We start from the raw sequence: 24,770 nt of genomic DNA on the forward strand, positions 1-24,770 counted from the left end.
CCTTACCTGCCAAGCCCTTCTTAGGGTTTAGCACTCTGTAAACTCTGTAAACAGAGTTTACAACAGTTCTGTGCAATCTATGTGCAAGAGGGTAAAAATTATAATATAATTCATGTATACTGTCTTTATGCCTGCAGAAAAGTAATAAAAAATGAAATTTGACAGTCCTCACCCTAGTGCCTGATGTCAACTCTGAAATGCTATACATAGTCATACATAGCCATATAATACACAAGACTTTCCATATACAAGCGTATCTGCTCAACTGGTAATCCATTGCACACAGACTCCAAGCTTATGCAGTGAAAGTCATGCCATGCTGAGGATAAATCCATCACCATCAAAACTGTCCAAAGTTAAAAGTCCAAATGTAGTTTTCCTCTGGAGAATCACAATATTTTGTTCTGGCAAGTTGATTTTTGTAGGGAACTCAGCCTGCTCAGCTTAGTGTAGATACTGTAGTTGCCTGAGTGCAAAATATATCTACTTTAACACACAGACATAAATTTTTGTGCTTCACAAATAAATTCAAAGCAAATAAACAAAAATTGTAAAAACCATTAACCACTTGCCTATATTGGGGGCTTGTCTGAGCTCATTCTCGCACATTCTCAAATTCATTCAAAGGTACTCACTCAAACTTTCAAAAAAATTAATAAACAAACTTTAGTAAAAATGAAATCTTCACACTTCTTCCTAGTTGTATCTGTCCATTTGGATGGTTAAATTAAATTTGAGATATCTTTCATCTATACATAATTTAGTGTGTGAGAATTTACAAAATTCAACAGCAACACTTTTTCCAGAAACAGTACCATTGTTACATCACAGAGCACAATATCTACATTCTTCTACTTTCTACTGAAGGAATACTCTTTATGCGAACAATCTAGAGTCTGGTTTGTGGAAACCTCAACCTCACTGGACCAGGGCTCTCCCTCGCAAATCCCAGATAAACCCCTTGGCATGACCAATCTATCTACTTCATTTATCTTGTTTTTGTTGTTGTTTGTGTATTCCAGCCTACTGAAATGAAACAATGGGAGGTCACTTTTTTTTAGAATTAGTGATGGGAATTTCTTATTATGTATAAATGTGTAAAGGGTAACTGATAAAATTTACATAATATATGCAGACCTACAACATTGTCTCTACATTCATAACATACCCTGCAACATTCTGCTTGGTTATAGGTTACAGTGTGTAAGGCTCAGTTTACAGAGCCTCTGGGACATCTTCAGACTTTTGTCAAACTGGAATACTGCATGCGGACCACTAGGGGGAGATGTGACTTGTCATGAAGAAAAAGAGGGCGAAGAAGAAATTGCATGAGACTCCCAGAATGCCTTTGTTGAACTGTACCAGCAAACTCGAGCAAGCCAAACCGGTCGTTGTGTCAGAAACATGGCGGCTTTCAGTAAATATCTAACTGCGAAGAACTCCTCAATAGCAGGCGGCATTTTGCTGGTTTTATACCTGCTCAAACATAGAAGACGGACGCCAAAACCGGATGGGTAAGTGGGAGGCAGTGTAGAATGTTAAGGTTTACTTTAAATCGCAGAAAACTCTGATTTATAGGTGAATTTGCGACCGCTGTCAAAATGCTAATTAGCAGCTGCTACCTCCCCATTCTGACAGGTGACAGCGACCTGCTTCTGGGGCATAGCAGAATTCACTCACACTTTTGCGACTAGCTAAAATCTTTGTAGAATGACCAGACAACAAATGTCTTTGTGCTCCGAAAAATCACCTTAACAGACTGCTAAATGGACACTCATTAATCACCGATTTGTGTGACTTTGGCTAACTTGGTAATATCTTAATTGTAATGTTGTGTTTAGCCGCGTTTCGGTGTTGAGCTGCCTGTGGTTTTCATTGCTATTTTATTCTCGGATATTGCTCAGTGATTAAGCGTTTCTCTCGCTTGGACAGAATAGATGCAGTTTTAAAAATGGCCAGTTTAAGTGTATCTGTCTTAACAACAAAACACGTTACTTTGCAAAATAGCTCTCAGTCGTTCTGAATTTTTATAAGCCATTTGTAAATCCGATATTCGTAATATTGAATATAACATAAGAAATACGAATTGTAAAACATGTCAGTAAATTGTACGTTTAAAAGAGGAATTCAGTAGAGAAAAGAGAATATTAAAATGAAAATATTCTGTCTTTAACCCTGAAATATTCGCTGCCAGGAAATTTATGTAGGGCTGAAAGCTGCTAAAAAGCCACAGTCATATTGAATAAGAACAAATGTATTAACGCTACTGTAACTACAACTTATCGGGATATAGCTGGATAAGTCACATCACTTTCTCTTTGGGTGAAAGTGAGTTTGACAACTGTTCACCAGAGAATAACCTAACAACCTAACCTAACCTAAAAGTAGCCCTGTATTCCTGGGTGAAGAATGTTAAGTCCTCTCACTACAGTATCTAAATGGAAGTGACATTCGTGAAATTGAAACAGTACTTAATTATACTTGAAAATGTTTTTGTAGCACTGTTAAACTTGCCCTGTGGGGTTTTCTTGAAAACAAACAAAGTTTTGTTTACTTTCAGTGTTACCCACCAAAATGCACTTTATATAGCCTTGAGGTCTAGCAAATCTGTTGAATGTATATTCTTCCTCATAGAAAAAAAGAGGTTCCTTAGCACTACGAGTGGTCAAAAATGTCCACAGGGCATCTTTAACATTTTAACACACAACATTTAATCATTTTGCTCATATGTTCTCTATGAGTTTGTCTGTAAATTATATTTGTAGAAAACTTTTTACATTCATCTTCAAAAATTTTTTTGGGAGATTGGGGATGAAATTTGTAGATGAACGTATTTGAAATGTGGAAAATTACCACACAGTAATGTCTATTTTTAAAAGTAAATATCTGACAAATCAATTATCTTCTTCACATAAATCCAAAAAACATGTAAAATATCACCATTAAGCAATACCAATATTATCATTTGCAACATTGCCACAATACTCCAATATAACCAAGGTATAACCAAGGTATTAAAGGCAGTGCTACTGCATTACAAAGTTTTATCAAGGTATCCCTGATTGATTAGTCCACTGAAAGATAACTTGCACAACTTACACAGTTGTCAAAGAAGGTATTTTATTGAAAGGCACAAATGGCCCCTAACAATCCAGTTATATTTTATTAATGATATGCTAATCCTGATATTTAGAGGACATTTTGCTCACTCTTGCATGAAGAAAGGGATTATCTGGATCTGATATATGAATTTCCTCACAGTCTAATGGCTGTAATTCAACTGTCTGATGTTCTTTCTTTGCAGTAGAAAAGGAGGGTCAGATCTTGTGCTGAACACTGAGGTAAGTAAGTGTTATTTTTATGTTTGAGTGTCTGAAGCCCATAAAGTTTCCATAAAATTTTTCACAAATAGCTGTAATAGAATCACAGACCACCTTTATCATTTTTCTTCATATAGAAAGATGGAAGAAAAGATCGTGCAGCAGTGGACAAGGTTTTCTTCCTCCGGATCATCCAAATTCTGCGGATCATGGTACCTCGAGTTTTCTGCATGGAGGTATGACATTGAACTCCTAATTGACTAGTATATACTTTACTATTTTGTTTATTTTTACAGTAATCATCCAGATGTCTAAAGCAGTTAAACCCCATTAGTGTAGGAAAGTGTAAGTATTTTGTTCATCAGCTTGTTGGCAGTTTTATTAGGAACCAGACCACCCATATCTTACATCGTGTCTTCACAGGAGGCGCAGTGTGAGCAGCTTGTTAGCAGCTTTAATGCTCCGTCTTTGTCTGCACAGGTTGCATTCAAGCACAGTATTGAGGTTGTATGGGACTTGCATTTTTGCAGTGCTCACAACCAAATACACAATTACTGTAGTGAAATGCCACCACAGGCTTTGGGTAACATATATACGCAGATACTGTGAGTAACGCGAGCTGTTAGGATGCTTGTGTAGGACACCCAATTTATTAAAAATGCAAATCTGTTCTGACGTATAAAAAATGTGAATGAAACCTTTTGTGTGGATGTGCCATTATTCTACACAGCTCAGAATTTAAAAACTGTGTAATTCTTGTAGCTTTATTTGAAAGTGTGTAATTGCCTCAGAGTAAACTATACACTCACTGAGCAGTTTATTAGGAACAACTGAACACCTATTCTTGCAATTACCCAATCAGCCAATCGTGGCAGGCCTTGAGTGCATAAATCATGCAGATGCAGGTTTGGAGCTTTTGTTAATGTTCATATCAAGCATTGAAATGGGGAAAAATCTTAAGTTTGAGTATTTTTGAAACTGCTGATCTCCTTGGATTTCACACAGTTTCTAGAGTTTACTGCATACTTGAAAAGGTTTACTGCATTACTTGAAAAACCCATTGATTAAGCAGGAGTTCTGTGGACAGCAAAACGGTTTATTGATGAGGGAGGTCAGAGGAGAATGGCCAGACTAGTTTAGCCAGAAAGGCTACAGTAACTCAGATAACCACTTTTTACAACTGTGGTGAGCAGAAAAGCATCTCAGAATGCATGCAGTGTTGAACCTTAAGGCAGATGGTGGGCTTGTAATAGTGTGGGGGATGTCTTCTTGGCCTACATTGGGTCCCTTTATTCCAAATCAATCAAACATCATTTGAATGCCACATCTTATCTGAGTATTGTTGCTGACCATTTGCATCCCTTTATGGCCACAATTTACCCATCTCCTGGTAGCTACTGTCACCATGATAATGCACCATATGACAAAGCAAAAATCATCTCTGTCTACTTTCATGAAAATGTAAGTGTACTTCAGTGGCCTCCACAGTCACCATATCTGAATTCCACAAGACACCTTTTAATATATTTAATAGAACGGGAGATGTGCAGCATGAATATGCATCTGACAAATGTCCAGAATTTGTGATGTAATCAGGTCAACATAGACCAGAATCTCAAATCAGTCTTTACAACATCTTGTGAAATCCATGTCACAAAGATTTGAGGCTGTGTTCAAAGGGAGGCCCCTCCCAGTATTAGTATGGTGTTCCTAATAAAGTGTGTGCCTGCTACTTTCTTAACTGTGAAAAAAAGATTTTTACAAAAGTCTTCTTTCTCCTTCTGTACTTTGTCACATTTTGGAGATCAGTTTATTGGCTAATTTTTGTTGGCAAAAATTATCATTAACATAAACACATAACATGAACCAGACTTTCAGATAAAGATCCTTTACATTTGGTTATGCCAAAAACTTTAGAAATAACAAGTTGCCAAAATTAACTTCAAATAGGAAGTTTAAATGGTAAACTTCTTTTGAAACTAAATTATCCAGTATCAGAAGCTACCATAAATGGCTCAAAGTATACATAAGCTATGTAAAAAAAATTCACCTCTAACATTTGATCCTTTGTTATTTATAACATTTGAACTCATTCTGACATATATGTGAAAATCATTTGATGATATCAACCCAATTTATTTATCGAGGTGTTAAAGATGCACAGAGGGTCTGGTTTTGGTAGCAAAGTATAGCACCAAAAATGACAAAATTGTTCTCCCAACTCATTGTCTTTCCTTTGAAATATGAGTTTGATCTGTGTTCAGTTTTCTTAGAAGCTTTTTCCAAAACCAGAAAGTCCTCATGATCATGCATAATTTTTTATTTTGCATGCACCATAGTTTTTCATGTTAAAAAGTTTGTTTTAAGCCTACCAGGGATTACACCTCTCATAGAATGTCTGAACCCCAAAAATTCATCAGGTGATTTCAGATTAATTTTTCTTTCATGACTGAGTAATGTTACAGTTCTGTCTGTCCTGCATCCAGTTTCCCTGTGGTGGTCATGTACACTTTAAAATGCTACTTTAGAAGACAGATTCTAAAACATTTAAACATTTTATTCACTGTCTGGAAAAACAAATAGTTTAGCAGCCAAGTGCCTGACATTTGGAACAGTATAATTCAGTATGTCTTTATAACTGTACAGACAGAAGAGCCCTTTGACACAGATACATCAGCTCCATAAGCCAAGGTCACAGTCACATGGGTCTTCTGTTTCCATTCAGTCTTATCCGATCAGTTCAGTAGATATGAGCAGAGTCAAGGGCAGGATGTTAAACTTCTTTATGATATGCAGTGTTTTATAGGCTCTACTAACAATTCTCTGTGGTTGATGTCTTCTCCACAGACAGGCTACCTTATCCTTATCGCTGCCATGTTGGTGGCCAGGACCTACTGTGACGTATGGATGATCCAGAATGGCACCATGATTGAAAGGTCAGATTGTGCGTAGGTTATTGTGTAAATTTTAAAATAAAGATTTTGTATAATTGTGGCTTTTTAAAATAGATGTGGGGTTTTATGTTGTTACCATGTAGTAGCCATGACATTGTATTTCTTCCCAGAAATAATGCCCTCATTCCTCAGGATAATCCACAGAGCCTCATGGTCAACATTTTCATAGCAACAGCATATCTAACGCCAGAAGCCTGCACTACAAAACAGGATTTCTGGGATTTCAGGGTTACAACGGTGATACATCACCATGGTAACTTATGTTGAACTTATGTTCAGGATAACAGATCAGTGTTTATAAAAGCACTGCCTACTGACCCCCTGTCATATTTGTTTAATACTATAGTTTGCTCTTTGTTCATAAACTATGCCACTCAGCTGCCAGTAGACTTTTCCATGTTTGTGCCTGGACATATGCTGCAAACATGAAACTTATGCTTTTTCTGTGAACGTGCTGGGGCAAACCTGGGTTGACTTACTTACTCAAGTTGATAACCACCGTTGTGTGACTGCTTAGCAGAATTGTGGTTGTTAGGCTTGGTGAAGCCAGATAAAGAAATTATATCTTGCTTCGTAGTACAGGCCCCCGGCCTATAAAACCCAAAAGCTGCAATTTTAGATATAACCTTGTAACATCCAGAGAGTCGAGCCAAAAGACCTTAGAGATGGGTTCAGAAAGGATAAACTGGCTAGAGAGACACTGGAGGAAGAATGTGGAGTTCTATAGATGTAAGAAGTCAAATTAGTTTTTTCTTGTTAGGACTTTTTGAATTTTATTTGGCCCACAGTCTGTTTAGGGCAGACCAGTAAAGAGGGCTTTGCAATATTGTGATCTCTGCTCAGTTGTTTTGTTTCATTCATGTTTTCTGTTCAGTTAGTCTCTTTTGCCTCTCTGTGACACCACAGGCATCGGAAAAGAAACTGGCTTTAACATTCCAAAGTCATCAAAACAACCTCAAAATGCAATATTTGTGGGAAGAACCATTAGTATCAGTGTCATGCTTGTCTGCTAATTGATCCCTAAATCAGAATTACAATTAGTTGTGTTGTGCTGAGTGAAATACATCATAACCCTAATTTTGATAGAGTGGTAGATTTTACTTGCTGTTACTCTGTAACTGTGATGTGATGATCCATCTAAAATTATATCAGTCCAATTTACTGGGCTTAGTTTATAATATCAGTTTCTAAAGGACAACAGATTTTAAGTAGTTTTAAGCGTTATTGCTATTTCCCAATACCAATATTTGGACCAGCCATTCTTCTCCCTAGTGAATTGTTTTTTGTGGTTAGCATTATAGTTGGCTTTCTGCTTATGCATATAGTGTCAAGCCTTTAAAAATTTGAAATGCAAAGGCAGTTGAAACAGACGTGTTATGTTCTATTTTTCTTAAGTAAGATAGTTATGAAAATGGGTGGGTTGTTCCATCATGCATTGCTGTTTGATTCTTTGCAAAAACTGATTACTTTTTTTATTCTCCACAGTGGTATTATAAGCAGAGACATCAGTTTATTCAAGAAGCACTTTTATTCCTACATATCAGTCATACCAGGGGTAACTGTCCAGTGGTTCTTATAGAGGTGGAAAACCAAGCTTTAAACCACTAACGCTGTGTTTTTAACATCTTGCTTTGTAAATGTTGTGTTGTGTTTTTTCATCCCTTACTGTCTGAGGTCTGCATTTCCTTCCAAGCCATAACAGTGACCTGTGGGTTATACCAGGTGGTAACATTAATACTGTTGGCATAAATTAATGGGAAAGTATTTTCACATGGAATTCCATTCAATTTATGGGTTGATGATTTTGCTGAAAATTATTTAACATCAAGTTTTTCTGGTGTTGAGCAGCCTGTTTCAGGAAATAAGAATTTCTTGTGTCCAATGAAATAGTGAATCAACTGATAGCTATGAAAAAGTAAAAATAGCTAAGTAGTGTATAGTAATGGGAGAAAACCCTGTGTCCATTACATTAGATTTTGGTGGTCAAAGGTCAGTGTGACCTCAAAAAACACAACTCAAGAATTCATGTGGTAATTCTGACAAAATTTCACAGTAGCTAACTCTACCTTGAAGCTTTGTGCAAGAGGAATGGTAGACCACAAGTTCATTCACTTATTGATTAACAGCCATGAGCTCCCATGGCCTGGCTCTGGCATTCACTGATTGGTTTGGAAAGGCGAGGTGTGTGTGTGTGTGTGTGTGTGTGAGAGAGAGAGAGAGAGAGAGAGAGCGTGAGAGCAGTGTTTTTTTTTCTTTCTTCTTTTTATGAGACCGGAGATAAAAGTCTGTTGTCGAGGACTTTAAATTCATTTGTGTTATATTCCTGTACCCTCATAACTTAAATCAAAAGTTTAAATTAAAAGTTAAATTAAAGTTAATTTGAATAAAAAGTCGGTCCCTAAAAAAAAGAAATGCATAAATTGAATGGTATTCCTTGTTCATGTACGTCAGGACTCCACTGTTACTCTGTGATTCGTATCAGTAAAATAATTCATACTGCACTCCAGCTTAAAACAGAAATTGTTCTTGTTTTTTTTTTTAACTGTTCAGCAAAGTTGCATTGATTCCACAGGAAAAGAAAATTAAATTCATCAAGCCTCAGTATTTGTCCCACTGACCCCCATGGCAATGTTTGCTCATCTTTGTGCATGTTGTGGTTTGCAGTGCAATTATCGGTCGCTCCACAAAAGATTTCAAGATCTTCTTGTTCAGCTTTATCAAATTCATGCCACTTGTAAGTGTTTTTTGTTAACTTTTTCTTTTTGGCACACTTTTAAGCGTGTTGCAAATTTCTACACATATTACATATTATTCTGTAACATTTGCAGTTCAATGTCAGTTCATACTTCTGCATGTAGTTTTGGGCAGTTACATTTTCTGAAAAGTGTACAGAGGAGACCTGATATAAAAAACACTGACATTTCTGTCCTCTACTGTGTAATAACTAATTTCCTGGTAATAGTAAATAATTTTCATTGAATCATTCCATGCACTTAAAAATCCTGCCATTTTGTATGATCATTCTTTTGAGCTAATGTGTGCCATTCAAGCAAATGTACCTTGCATGCTTTAGTATTAAATGGCTGGCAATATTCTATGTTTTTTTTTTTTTTTAATGTTAGCAATCCCCACATGTAAACCTCTAAATATATTGTTTCATTTTCGTAATGGATCATTCATTTGGGGACTATTTTCAGTGGCAGATTAAACCACCTTTGGTCCTCAAGTCAGCATTTAGCGCAGCAGGATGGTGCATATTGGATTTAGGCATGATAAACCACAGTGCCCATGTTCATGGTAACAAAGGAACATGTCACTTGGTGCAACAGTGTGGCTCGGTGATGTGTTTTCATTTGTTGTTTTATTAGTTTGGAAACATATGCAGTACGTGTTAGTGGGATATATTCATTGTTATTTCATTGACAATAAGAAAAACATAGACTATCTCCAGCCTGAGTCTTTAAGTTGTGAGTTTGCATTGCTTTTGTAAAATCAAACAAAATATTGTGCTTGTGCATGCTCTCTTCATTCCCTATCCTGTGCTTTTAATTGAAAAACAAAACAAAAAAATCAGCATGACTACTGTAAGGGTGATTACAATAAGGATTTTAAAAACCTGTACTGCCTTACTGAAGCAAATAACTCATAGATGAGGTGGATACATATATGTTATGTGTGACTGGGTCATTTCAGATTGCCTTGGTGAACAACTTCCTCAAGTTAGGCCTAAATGAACTGAAGCTGAGGTTTCGTGAGAGGCTCACAAAGAAATTGTACGACCAGTACCTGCAGTAAGTACTATGGGAGAACTGAAGCTCCTATCATATCATATGGGATCTTCTGATAATCATTTCATCTTTAACATTTATCATTTATCAAACAAAACTACCGAACATTATCTGGTTCCAGCTTCTCACTTGTGACAATTTACTACTTTTCTTGGTTTTATATCATTGCAAATTGAAAATCTTTGGAAAGACAAAATGAGTAGTTTAACCACATCACTTTGGGAAGTTGTGATGAGCATTTTTGTTTTCTATTCCAGTGCACTGGTATTTAGTAAAGAAACATGTTTATGCTGGGGTTAAATAATTAGTCCAGTTTACTGTGTTAGCCCCAGCGGTCATCATGGAAATCTATGTTCTCAAAGCATAATAAGTTCTTTTCTATGTGGACCATATGAAGTTGATTTTGAGCTGGCCACTAACCCTGGAAAAAAGCCATTGTAGGTCTTCCCACATGACTCATGTAATCCAGTGCTTGTGTTAATATGGCCTGGATGTGTAAGGTGAATATAGTCAGACTTGTGAAGTGATCAGTGCACCTTATCAGTGTCATGTCATGTCATGTCATCATCTGCTGCTTACGGCACCTTCCATAGATGGTGAGCCCATGGGAGGTGGTGCCGTCCGGAGTGGGACTCAAACCGACGTCCCTCAGTGATTGTGTCTCATGCTATACCAACTGAGCTAACCGGGCGGCACCTTATCAATGTTTTACCACTAAACTCTGATGGCCTTAGTGATGTAGCGTCAGAGGTTTTGGAGGAAAACCAAAAGAGCAGTGTCATTTACAGACCAAAAATCTTATTACATAATCAACACCATTAACACCAGTTTGATAAAATTTCAATCCATGGACCAAAACTTGACAGTTTCATAGTTAGATGCAATTTAGCAGCAAATTGCAATTTGCATTGTGCTGCAACAAAATGAAACTGAATTTGTAAAACTGGCCTTATATTTTTTCTTTTTAACTGTTTGGAACCTGAGACTCTTACATGGAGATTCTCAAAGTCGCACGTAGAACCATGCGTTCTGTGTGTTTCCTGGCTTCTTTGAGTCTTCAGCCTGTGTTCTCCCTCTTCAGAGGTTTCACCTACTACAAAATGGGAAACCTGGACAACAGGATAGCCAATGCAGATCAGCTACTGACACAAGATGTGGAGAAATTCTGCAACAGTGTGGTGGACCTTTACTCCAACCTGAGCAAGGTACCGTACTTTGTTTACTGTCAGGTGCAAAATGCTCTAAAATCTTTTATTATACACAGGAAAATTGAGGATTAATAGATATGGGTGCTGTGCAAGTGTTTGTCGTAGAATGAAAGGAGCATCACCTCTCAAGCTCTGTATGCCATGCAGATTACCATTTATTGCACCATGTATGATAGCCTCCTAGGCCTCAGCAGTATCACACATTCAAGATTGGACCAATAAAAATAAATAAATAAATCCTCCATAGACTAGGAATTGTTTTTGTGTTTAAACTGTTAGAAAATTTAATTTTAAGACAGTACAGTACCCCAGCAATTTTTGATGACCCAGGATTACTTCTACCTGATAATCTAATCCAAAGATCTGCCCTGTTTGGAACAAGGGATATTACAAGCAAAATATTAAACTGGGTTTGAACAGTTCTTTTAGTTATTATCTATTAGTATTATTTACAGGTTTGTCTTGCCTCTGTCTGCCCTGTAGCCTCTGTTGGATATTGGTCTGTACATCTTCAAGCTGACAAGTGCCATTGGTGCTCAGGTAAGCAGTTTTTTCAAGAAACTATACCTTCTTAAATAAGAACCACTCTGAGACATAATGGTTCTGATTGCCATGTTTTTTTCCTATCTATCTATCTATCTATCTATCTATCTATCTATCTATCTATCTATCTATCTATCTATCTATCTATCTATCTGTCTGTCTGTCTGTCTGTCTGTCTGTCTGTCTGTCTGTCTGTCTGTCTGTCTATTTTTGTATTTTTTTTTTAACACATACTGGATTATAAATAAAACCTTTTGCCATGTTGGAAAATTCAAACTTGCATTCATAGTGCCATCCATAAATGTCATCTCCCATACACCTTTTTCACTTCACAATGCAGCCCCATATCAGCACACTCTCACCTCCATGTCTAAAGGTCAGCCCATGAAGTCACTGTGGGAGTCCTGGCCAGGTCCACGCCAAAATTTCTGGACTCTATGATCCACACAAATTTATTTATGAATATCAATAGGTTGTGCTATTGATATTCTAGTTCAGTAGCTTACATTGATGCTCTTGTACCCTCTCCCATATTTATGCAGTCTTACAGTCTGGTTTCTTACTTGTACAGGTACTTCCTTACCATGTGGAGCCATGTTGCATTACAGACAATTCCGGCCAAAATTGAGGAAGCGGTGGTGTTTTTTTTTTTTTTTTTTTTTTTATCTTGCTCATGCAGTTAGCCTGGTGTCTTAAATCTCAACAAAGTTCACAGTTGAACTCCAGAACACCAGCAGTCAGCTAGCTAGGGGAGAATTTGGGGTTTCTGTTTGATGCTGTGACAGTGTGAGTGTTTTCTAAACTTTAAATTAGCAATCACCTGAATCTGTGTTCCCCTCCCCTCACCTACCTAGGGCCCAGCCAGCATGATGGCCTACCTGCTGATCTCAGGTCTGTTCCTGACCAGACTGAGGAGACCAATAGGCAAGATGACAGTCACAGAGCAGCGCTACGAGGGAGAGTACCGCTATGTCAACTCCCGCCTCATCACCAACAGGTAAACCCAGAAGTAACTACTCAAACTCTACTACTGTATGTGTTAGCTATTATATGTTGATGTTTTTTTCTTTTTCTTTAGTGAGGAGATTGCCTTCTACAATGGGAATATGAGGGAAAAGCAAACCATCCACACCACATTCAAGAAACTGGTGGGTAACAGTTTGCCACTGTTTCTTTAAACTAGCAATTCCCTGAATTTAAGCAGCATATATATATATATATATATATATATATATATATATATATATATATATAGAGAGAGAGAGAGAGAGAGAGAGAGAGATATCTGCTGTTTAAAAAGTTTTTTTTTCTTATATATATATATATATATATATATATATATATATATATATATATAGTAGCTCTGGCTGCACCGGCTATATGAGGGGAAAAAAAGCACTGTGTTGTACAGAGAAACATCAAGTGCATAGGTGCTCAAGAAAAAAAACTTTTTAATAAGGGTAGATATACTTGGAGGGTATGCTCAAATAAATTCTACACAGTATAAACAAGGTTTTGTGCTAGTCCTCATTACTGTGTTTTCCTTACATAAGAATGTGAACATTTATTTCATCTTCCAGGTGGACCACTTACATAACTTCATCTTCTTTCGCTTCTCCATGGGCTTTGTGGACAGCCTAATTGCCAAGTGTAAGTAGATATATTTCTTATGTTCATTGACAATGTGTAGGTCGTATCTTTGAAATGTATTTAATTTAATTTACCTTGCTGGGCCAAATGTGAGTTGTAAAAAGAATATCATCATACATCAACATGTATGTGAAATTCTGTAGAATCTGTGCAAATAGAGAAACACTGAGATGAATACAAACTATATTAACAAAAGGACCGTATTACTTTTTACATAATCTAAAAAAAAAATTGCTCAGAAGTTGTTAGGTGTCTTCACTCTCTGTTCCTTATATGTCAACATGCGGTTCCTCTGCAGATTTGGCTACTGTCGTGGGCTACCTGGTGGTTAGCCGGCCATTCTTAAACCTGTCCCACCCCCGACACCTGCACAGCACACACTCCGAGTTGCTGGAGGTCAGGAAAGAGTACACACATACACACACACACACACAGGACCTCTTGTCAACCTAAGTAAGATAATGTAGATTCACCTGCTATGTCACATGGTTAATGGTAGCAAATTAAAACCTGAAATTTAAAAACATACATACCTAGTTTGTGGAAAACGGTATGGGTTGTGTCCCTTTTGGTTTTAACTTTTAAGTATCTACAAGTCAATTTTTGTACTGTATTGGAATGAATGGAAGCATTTACTGATGTGACTGAACCCATGTGGCCTGCAGGACTACTACCAGAGTGGGAGAATGCTTCTGAGAATGTCCCAGGCCCTGGGCAGGATAGTACTGGCTGGCCGAGAGATGACCCGCCTCTCAGGGTGAGTGTTATAGAATAGTATTAAAAAAGGTGAACTTAAAAAATTTATAAAAAGTGATTAAAGAAAATCACAAAAAGTCCAGAGTCTGAACATCCTGATGTTCTCTTTCATACATTCATCTCGGTTTCTCGCTATGGGGGAATGCCCTCTGAGTGTTACCCCATCAAAGGGGGTGAGGCAGCATTACTCAGCATTCAAATTCTTCATCTCACTTACATTCTTCTGTCTTGCTAATGTGAGCACCTAGTTTTGCAGATAGGTGCCATCTAGATCCCAACTTAGCGAGCTAACACTGGACGCTGGCATGACTTCTGTTTGTCAGTGATTTACAGCCTGCTCTTCACTATAGAGTGGGCATGGAGAGAGCATGTTAGCTGTCACCACACAACTAACAGCTTTAGCCTCCATTAATGGCCACCAAGCCAGGTAGCACAGGTGCTAGTCATCACATTAGCTAGGTCCTCATAGCATATCACAGCTGCCTGACCCCATTAAAAGTTTTTGCAGAGACTTCGCTCTCTCGCCAACCCAAGCTAGCTACACCAAGCTTCTGTAAAATGACAGCAAACTAGCACCCAGAACATGTCCCTTTTTGCAAAATCTTAGGTTTTGCAAACACAGGAACACAGTCACACTGCCCATTAGTTGAGTTTTTTCTCTATTGTTTATTTATTTTATTCCTTGCTATCTGTTTATTCTATGCTATTATTGTGTTGTGTGTAAACTGTTCACGTGCCTTGAATTGCCCCCCAGTTCTTTGATTGATTGATTGATTGATTGATTAAAAGGCCTGTCATGGATAGTGGGAGCAACTGATATGGCGGACACTGGCAAAGGACTAGCCAGGCTCCATGCTTTACACCAGGAAAAAGGCATCTTCCTGGGCTCCATTAAAGGGTGTCACTATCAAAAAGATATGTGCAGCAGCAAGCTGGGCTTCACCTTTGGATTTGGATGTGGATGTCACTGTGTTATCCATGGCGCAGACCATCATGAGGGTGTGCTCACTTTGCCATCAGACCTCCTAGATTGTAAAGATAAACTTGTGTGGCAATACGGGAGCCTGCATGTCCACACAGTGAGACACCGAGATGAATGTCTGCCTCCTTGTGTAAAGCAAAGAAGAGGTAGACTTATCTTGAATGACAAGTGACTCAGTGTCTGCCCTTTACATAGGGGAGGAGTGAGCTCCGCCTTGATGCAAGGATTATGACTATCAGTCAGTGCTGGCTGGAAAACTTCCTTCAGATTAGATTAATCTTGAATTTTTACTTCTGTTATATGTTGTTACAGCCTTGAGATGATTTTAGTATTAGCTTTAATTCTCATCGCCCGGCTACAAAGTACATAATTCATAATACATGTTGTGTGCATCTTGGCCGGTAAAGGTTAAAGTGAAAAAGATGTTTGAAGGTCATGACTTTCTCAAACCTGATGGAGCTTTCTAAACTGTCCTAACTGGCAGAATACAGAGTTGCAAAATAGAGGTCTTCACACTTGGTTCTTAGCAGTCTAGACCTCTCTTGGTGCCCAAGTCATATCAGGTCAAAATTATTTTCAGTGTGATTTGATCTCTGGTCTGTGTATTTGTTAGTGTGTTTGAGAGGTCAAAACTTCTTGTACTATAAAGAACCTTATTGAACCAAATGAAGCATGCAACCAGAAATGTGTTGGTCTCACAATAAGTCGATGTTATATTACAAATACCGGTGGACTGCACCTACTTAAGAGATCAATATCAGTTATCTCTTCCAAAAAACATTTACAAGAACCACAATATCAAATAACATTATCAAATAGAAACACACTTAAACTTACTTTAAAAACACATTTTTCTTTTAAACAAAGAACTTATACAGCTACTTCCCCCAAAAAGAGACAAAACACCCCTCCCACTCTATCACATTTGCTGTCTTCCCCATGAAACCCCTATTTAACTAAATTGACTGCTCCAGCTCGAGTTTGGCTGGAGGAAGAAGTGCAACAAAGGAGACGGGTGAACACAATTTAAATTCAGTAAATCAATACACAGCTACAATGTCTTTTCCCTTCTTTCAACCCCCCACTCCAAATGTGCATATTACATACGTCACTATCAGCACTTGCACACTAGGACGATAAACATTTTGATAAAATCTTCATAAGCAGGCTACTGAAGCATGTGTATGTGTAGTGCATTTACCTTACTTTAGGGCATGGGGCTTCCCTGTGACAGTGACAGTGACAGTTTTTCTCTGCCATCACTCATGTTAAAATGTAAACACAGCTGATTTCACAGCACAATTGCTGTAATTATCCAAATGAGACAGAGCTTTGATATGTTCTGATGAATTCAAATGCATATCTGATTTTTTTTTCTTTTGTATATTGCCACAGATTCACAGCTCGTATCACTGAACTTATGAAAGTCCTCAAAGAGCTGAATGCTGGCAGATATGAACGCACCATGGTCTCCCAGCAGGAGAAGGGTATACATGAAACCTCATCATGAAGAAATTTGTAATAGAAATGACATTTCATCTCTTGATAACTAGAGCTGTGCAACTAAACAGCTTAACTGATTTTTGTTTTATTCCATGCACCTTAGAATCAGACAATGCAGAGAAACTTGTACTGGTGCCTGGAAGTGGTCAAATTATCAACAGAGATAACATCATCAAGTAAGTCTCTTTTTTGGCACATGAATGTATCAGCATTCTATTCTGTTCTTTTCCTGAACTTAGCTCTAATTTATTTTTATTTTTTTTGGGGGGGTGGGCGCAGATTTGACCATACCCCACTAGCAACACCCAATGGAGACATCTTGATAAGAGACCTCACATTTGAAGTAAAGCTCTCATCTTTCATTGCCATATCATGACTAGAAAGGATAACTGGGATTGATTGAATTAGTGATTAGAATTAATTCATTTTTTGAAATACAGATATATTCAAGATTTTGCATTTCTCTGTGATTTTGTACTCAAACATGTTATTGTTTCTCCATCCTCTGAAGGTAAGGTCTGGCACCAATGTTCTTGTGTGTGGACCAAATGGCTGTGGAAAGAGCTCTCTTTTCAGAGTGCTTGGAGAGGTAAGAAACCTTACAATTAATGGTAGAAACTAGACAGCACAGTTAAATCTGTTTGTTCAGTTCAGTAGTTCAGTTCATGTATGTCTTTATAAATATAAAGCAGTTATATGCTTTTTAAAGCTCTGGCCACTGTTTGGAGGAAACCTGACAAAACCTGAGAGAGGGAAACTCTTCTATGTTCCACAGGTAACAGTCTTTTTCTGTTCCACTACTAACACCTAAAAAAAAAAAAAACTCGCTCAGTACCAGCTATGTCCCAGCTCCAGGTTTTAGCAACAACCAAGAGCCTCAGGCTCCAATTACTTTACTCATGTGTTGAAAAATACATTTATGAATAAACAAAATGTAGTGTTTAGGTGACAGTTCAAAGGCAGTTACATCAAACACTACTGCCATGAATAAAGCTATAAGTTTTAAGGTATACTGGTACTGAATGTTTAGGGGTAGTATCTATTGCAGTTCAAACATGCAAAGTTCAATGACTCCAACTGATTTTTAGAAACTACAAAAACAAAATGTTATTATGGAAGTTGAAGTTTCAGTTTGCTGACTACGCTGTTTTTTTCTAGAGACCCTACATGACTCTGGGTTCTCTGAGGGATCAAGTCATTTATCCTGACACCTACGAAGAGCAGAGGAGGAAAGGCATCTCTGATCAGGTGGCCACATCACCCTCCAGTACACTTCACACTTTCACCTCCATTGCTGTGTTTCTAATTACACTCATTATCTTGTCTGTGTGTCCAGGTGTTGAAGGAGTACCTGGACAATGTTCAGCTGGGTCACATTCTGGAAAGGGAGGGCAGCTGGAACTCTGTCCAAGACTGGATGGATGTCCTCAGTGGAGGAGAGAAGCAGAGGATGGCTGTAAGGACTCACTCACTCCCTGTCAACAGGGGTGCCTGAAACATGACACTTTGATTGATTTACAAAACTAAAAAGACAAGACATAGCGCCCATCTATTAACCCTCATATGTTATGACTGCATGAGAAAAAACCTACGCTGTCATGCAGCGAACATGCAAACTCCACGTTTGTATGTTTGTATGTTCCCTGTTTCTCTGTTTGGTTTGGTTCGAACCAAACCAAACCAAACCAAACCACTGAAACAAAACTTAAATCCAATACAATGAGCTCCTAAGGATCAGAGGTGTAAAATCATTTCTTTAATATTATCATTACTGTAATTGTTGTTGTTTAATGAAGAGGCTGGGGATTAGTCGTTACAAGATGTGTGTGTTTGAAGCGAGGCCTCTTCCACTCATTTGAAAGGACACTGTGGCCCATCACTTAAGCCCATCATCATCTAGTTTATAAAGTTTACTGGTAAAATCTTTTCAGATGTGACAGTTTAACAAGATTAAACCTCTTTCATCCATCAGAACAGGTTGGGCTTTATACATAGCTTATTTCCACTTTCCGTTTGGTAACAATTCTGTGTGAGCAAATGATTAGCGTGTGAATGTTTCTGTCTTATGTGTGTAGATGGCCAGACTGTTCTACCATAAGCCCCAGTTTGCCATTCTGGATGAGTGCACCAGTGCCGTGAGTGTGGATGTGGAGGATTACATCTACAGCCACTGCAGGACGGTACGATCCAAAAATGCATCATACACACAAATACACGTCAACTGCCAGCTGATGTACTGAGCTCTTTGTAGCTCCCACATCTGCAGTCACTCTGACATGCAGTATATGGACCTATCAGTGACTGGTGGTGTGAAGGCGTTCAGCCTCTGTAAAAGTTAGTCTGTAAGTATGTTTTTATTTAAGCTTAGCGTATTACTGGTAAGTGCTATTATTTTTATCAAAGTGTGTGTATTGTACAGTGAAGCCAACAGACAAGACAAAGTTCACTCAGTAAAAAAATTAAAACAATCAAAAATAAAAATCCTGACAGTTTCTATAGGGGGAGTAACTCATGATGTTTTGACAATGGGAAAAAAAGGCATCAAGAATAACTGGTAAATACACAATGTGCTGAAAGAAACAGTCTACAGTGTTGTAAAACATGAGGGGAATGCAGAAATGAGCAAGAGCATGCTAACATCCAGAAGGCTGTTTTCTTAAATCCCTTGCCCATCTTGAAGCTTTAAACCCCTCCATCTCTCACTGGAGAAGATACATCTCTTTCCAGGCTTTTAGCTCCTGACCATTTGTTATTGCCAGACTTTCCTGTTTTATTTAGTGCTGTAAAGCAGTCCATCAAATATTATTGTGCACAGTTCAACCTGGTGATACACAAGCAATGTCATGTAGAGGCCAGACACTGGACTTTTTTTGTAAGAATCCTTGGTTGTGAAAATTAAAATATCTCAAGATTAATTTAGTAAAATCCTGTTTGATGTTTCAGTGACTTACATCCTGGAGATGTGGGTAGTTTTTTTTAAAGGTTTCCAACTTGTTGATCTGGTATGGAGTCCAATACTAGTTGTGTTTTCTTTGATTCACAGGTGGGAATCACCTTGTTCACAGTGTCCCACAGGAAGTCTCTGTGGAAGCACCACGAGGTAAGTACCAAATGTCATCCATGTTCTGATGACTTCAAATAATGATGACTGATGACTCTTATTCACACAGCCACCTTTACTGCGTTCACTGAAGTTACTTTTGTCACAAAGGTTTCCTTTTAGTGTAGTTTAAAGTGTCTTTCTATTTTTGTTTGTTTTTTAATTCTTGCTTCTCTGTCTCACATTGCACATAATTGTCAGACACCAATATACATTAGATTACAGCAGGGATTCCTGCGAACTGTCTGTGAATATTTTTATTGAATCGTCCATTAAGTAGCCCCACATTTCCAACCTTGTTTTTCTGGTTCAAGCAGAAGACGTTTTTCCACTACATCATTGTACTTAGAACAGCACAAGGTGATGTGTGTTTACAAGCCTAGTCTCTAGTGTCAAAATGACATAAAGTCCAGAGGGTATGTATTTTGTATTTTATTTCAGCACATTCAATTTGAAATAAAAATAATGGATACTACATGTGCCAACTTTCAGCTTTAATTTGACTAGATTTACATCTGTATTGAGAGAACTGTGCGAGACATAGCCCTTTTAACGCATGGTGCCCAAGGTTTAGGGATTCAAAAGTAATTGAACACTTAGCTATCTGGGCTGCTGTATGTTGTTTCATTGATATGCACAAAATAACTCAGAGTTGATTGAGAGTTGCCAGTTAGGAAGAGGTGTAGTTTTTCTGTCAATATGAGGAGTAAAGAGGTAGACCATACAACTGAAGAAGGTAACAATGACTACACAAGACTAAAGGAAGAGAGTCCAGAACAGTAAGGTGATAGTGACTGCAGTGAAGACTTGTGGGCACATCACAAGTTAAGATAGGAAGCATCTAGTGATATCTATGGGTCAAAGACTTCAGGAATTGACTGCAAAGGATTTACTGCAAAATATTAAATATGCTGATTTTGTTTGGCTTCATGATCATCTATCAGGTTGCTTTTGAACTTGTAAACCTGGGCCACTGTATTGAAAGGGCTATATCTCTCACATAATTCCTTTATATATGTCCACTTACTAAGATTAAAGCTGAGACTTGCCACTTTAATGAATTATCCATTATTTTATTTCAAATTGAATGTGCTGAAGGACAGAGCCTGAAAAAAAAACATTCAACTGTCCAGTTTAGGTCTGGTACTGATATAGTATATACTGATATAGTACATATGTGTCAGTGATTACATGCAGGGTGAAAAGCTTTGTCATTGCTTTGTCATAGTGTTGTAATCAGTTCAGCAACAATTTTTGTTTCTTTTGTAAATCAGGCAGCCTGACACATTTATATGCGTTGACAAATTTCACTATCTGTGTCAGCCAGTTTGTACTAGAACTTATTACTAGGCTTCTCACCATAACTACTTTTGTTAGACAATATATTATCATGGAAATAATTGCGATAAAGATATTATTGTCATTTTAAGACCATTTTACGCCACTGATATAATGATAATTTAATAGCATAATAATGCAAGTACACCCTTTCAAAGAGCAATAAACTTTTAATTCCTTAGAATATTCGGACATCGGACTTAGAATGTGAAGAAAAAAATTTAAATATCTGAACTAAATAAAACATAAATAATAGTAATAAAACAAGCTTGACATAGGTTGAGAATTTACTTGTGATGGTGGGTGGTGCAGTGTGTGACCAATGTGCATTCAGAGCAGTTTAGGGGGGAAGAGTGTAACCCAGGTTATTTTCTGTGGCTACAAATTACAGAAGTCTCCTGAACACCTCATATGTAGACTATGAGTAGACAGCACAATTTACCCATGTCCCCCAAACGCCCCAGAAGCACATTATCGGTAGCCACTACAATTTAGCAATGTCCCCTAAAAGTTACACATGCAGACTATCAGTAGACGCTGCAGTTCATGTCCCTCAAACACCTCAGATGCAGCCTGTCGGTAGACACTACTATTACCAGTGTCTCATCCTAGACAATAGGACAGAAGCAACGTGACCAGAAATGACAGCAAAATGTGTCTCAGCATATTTTCTTTTCTCTTCTTTGACTTAAGTCTTATAACGGCAGTCAAAACCGAGGTGGTGACCATATAGTCGATAATGTAATAATTGTGACAGGCCTAGTTAGTATAATGTTGGCTTTGGATGTCTTCCTTGTTTCTTACCGACTTTCTATTTTTTATTGTTTCATCCCTGTCATAAAGTATTATCTCCACATGGATGGGAGAGGAAACTACGAGTTCAAGCCCATCACAGAGGAAACTGTGGAGTTTGGCTCATAACTGACTGCTGATATTAGCCACAAATGCACTACTCTTGATGAAACCAGTCCGTTAATTATTTCCACTAAGACAGAAGATATAGTTAAACCTAGAAAATAATGTTTTAATCATTTGTAACGCTCAGCCTTGTTTCCTTTTTTCTAATTTAAAGCATCTCTTTTGTCCTGTGTAATCATTAATTTGTTCAGTGTAATTATAAAACACCTGTAATTTAAATTGCCATGGTCTAGATTGTGTACACACATTGAAGATGACTGAGTGAAGGTGGAAGTATACCATACTGTTTTTTTAGCCATCTCTGCACATGCACTAATATCTCACAGCAGTAATATAGCTAGATACCATTGTGGTCTTTCTGGCGTCATGTTCCACAGTAAATGGTGTCCCATTGACCCAGCTGTTTGACATGAATGTTTTTTAGGTGCTTTTACTGTAGCATGGCAGCAAGCCTCTTGAGTAAACTCTGGTGGAAGGCCGGCTCTTTTCTGTTTTACTTCTTCTGATTCATGGCCATCCTACCTACATATCACTGTCCTGGATGGCTGTTGGAGGGAACAGGAACCTTACACTCCCCCCAGGACCTTTGAAAATTTTAATTCATCAGAAGGAAGTCTGTCTCCCAAGAGACTTCTCATAAGACAAAGTATGACAAAACATGACTTAGCCTGATGGAGATTTCCAATTAAGACAGTACAACCCATGTTTAATCAAATCATGGTGCAGAATTTCTTTCTGCTCATAAATTGGTGTGCTGCTGTCATCATTTCACTGTGTTAGCACTGGGGGTGAGCATATATATTAACAGACTGTTGCTAGGGAGACCTCTGCCACTAGTGGCAGCACTCAACTCAAGTCACTTTGTATTTTGAACATTCCTCCTGTAATAAATTTTGTGCCTAAAACTTTAGTGTGCAATTGTCATCAAAGACCCTGATATGTAGTGTGACGATTCTGCATCAGGTATAGCTACCAGGGTGGAGTAGACGTGAGGCCCTGTCACACCAGCATTAAAACATTTTGGAACAAAAATGTTTGGCTCAAAGGCTTACTTCAAAGGAATCGCTGCAATCAGTCGATTCTATTAAGAGGGGAAATTGTAGTTTAATTTTGTTCAATGCTGAGATGTGAATTGCCATTGGCCAAACTATGGTGGAAGTGGTAACTATTTTGGGAATGGAATGTCAGAGTATTAAAAATGTACGAAGCTTTTATATTACCATGTTTGTTCATCCTGTTTTATAGAACCTTGATCCACAAAGGGACACAGTGTGATCTGCTGTCAGAGGGCAGTAGTCGTTTCCAAAAGCTCATTGAAATGAAAACTCTTGTTTTTATGAGAGCAGGTGAATGAATTTTGCAGTTCCACTCTCTGATCTGAGATTTAAGCTGCAAAATCATGGGCTGATTAATTACAAAACAGTTAATAGTAATGAACAAACATAGCTAGAAGGGCTCTAATAAAGAACATCACTTCAGAGTTTATTTTCTATTCAGTTGATAAATTTGTTCTCCATCGAATTTTGCCTTTTTTTCTGCTTGGTCTATCCTTCACTTTCTCAGACTGCATTTGACTTCTTTTCCATTGGTTGATCATGTTACCTGAAATTTGAAGACATGGGATCCATACTCACTCATTCTATTTATACCTACTGTAATCTTATTGTAACCTTTTCCACTCATGGAATTCTGTTTAAATTTAAAATATATTTCTTGGGTGGTAGGAATAAAAGTTTTTCTTGAATTTTGGCTAATTATGTTAATAACTGATTTTACATGAGCTCTATGAATCTGGGGACTGGGCCTAAAGTGTAATGATGGCTTCTCTCCGTACAACACTGATACATGCAAACATGATCCTTCCCCAACCCCCTCTGCCATTACTCAGCACGTCTCTGACCTGTCACTCAATATACTGTATTTCGAAAATGTATAGAAGGAGCTTCAGCTGTGCCCATGGTTTTATATGGATAATAAGCATCATGCAAAATTATGATCATTAAAAAAATGTAGGAGTAAGGAATTTTCATAGTGGTCTTTTTTTCTTTTTTGTGTGTCAGTGGTTTATGTGTGAGAGAGAGAGTTAAAAAGTCATTGATTGACTTGATTAAAGTGTTGGTTGCTTATGGTCTAATGGATTACACTGTATATGAAAATCGATCTCCAGGAATCTGATCTTCTCACGAAGCCAGATCAGAGAATGGTGCCACAGGAAAGGTCATGGGCTCATAAAAATCAAGAAAGGGGTTCACACACTTGGTAAAAAATTAATGTGCTCAGCAAATTGTAATGAAATCTGCAGGTTTCAGGCCCTGCAAACACAGGATACACCCACACAGATGTTCTTTCTCACTTTGATCTAGCTTTAGACCTCTTCTCAGAGCAGAAACACATGGAAAGCAGTTCCATCGTAAACTGCTTACACCTGCGCAACTCTGGCACCAGTGGGAGGATCAATGTAAGTTCAGTTAACTACTGAGTCCACCATTGTTTCTGTTTGGGTTCACCGTGATGCAGCTTAGGGCAGGAAATCTCTGATAAACAGGGACCAGTTCAGAGTGTTGTCAAATAATAATATCCAAATCACCCAGCTTGTTGAATTCTGAATATTTCTGCCTTCTGGAGTGGGCAGGCTTGTATAGACTGTGATTGACTGACATGTGAGAAGATCTTTTGTGGCATGTGCAGAATCAAAAACTGGCAATTGCTG

The 24,770-nt window shown here is 37.9% G+C and overlaps 1 protein-coding gene across 3 annotated transcripts; it reads left to right on the forward strand.

Moving 5' to 3' along the window:
- The first annotated feature begins 1,384 nt into the window (after nt 1-1,384).
- On the forward strand, nt 1,385-23,451 carry abcd3a (ATP-binding cassette, sub-family D (ALD), member 3a). 3 transcript variants are annotated; one of them, XM_041065433.1, is made up of 23 exons: nt 1,385-1,514; nt 3,305-3,341; nt 3,458-3,556; nt 6,168-6,256; nt 7,760-7,829; nt 9,968-10,065; nt 11,144-11,267; nt 11,754-11,810; nt 12,668-12,810; nt 12,892-12,961; nt 13,394-13,463; nt 13,762-13,859; nt 14,129-14,220; nt 16,597-16,688; nt 16,808-16,880; nt 16,984-17,047; nt 17,216-17,293; nt 17,414-17,479; nt 17,863-17,952; nt 18,041-18,160; nt 18,780-18,884; nt 19,748-19,804; nt 21,986-23,451. In XM_041065433.1, the coding sequence occupies exons 1-23, from the start codon at nt 1,405-1,407 to the stop codon at nt 22,061-22,063; spliced, it is 1,980 nt and encodes a 659-aa protein (XP_040921367.1). In that variant the 5' UTR covers nt 1,385-1,404; the 3' UTR covers nt 22,064-23,451. The 3 variants fall into 3 exon arrangements, with proteins under 3 accessions (XP_040921367.1, XP_040921366.1, XP_040921368.1); XM_041065432.1 differs by lacking the exon at nt 7,760-7,829 and adding an exon at nt 8,939-9,008; XM_041065434.1 differs by lacking the exon at nt 7,760-7,829 and adding an exon at nt 8,939-9,008 and having other exon boundaries at nt 1,391-1,514; nt 3,308-3,341.
- The last annotated feature ends 1,319 nt before the right edge of the window (nt 23,452-24,770 follow it).

Source organism: Toxotes jaculatrix, chromosome 20, assembly GCF_017976425.1.
Source record: "Toxotes jaculatrix isolate fToxJac2 chromosome 20, fToxJac2.pri, whole genome shotgun sequence".
Taxonomy (NCBI): domain Eukaryota; kingdom Metazoa; phylum Chordata; class Actinopteri; family Toxotidae; genus Toxotes; species Toxotes jaculatrix.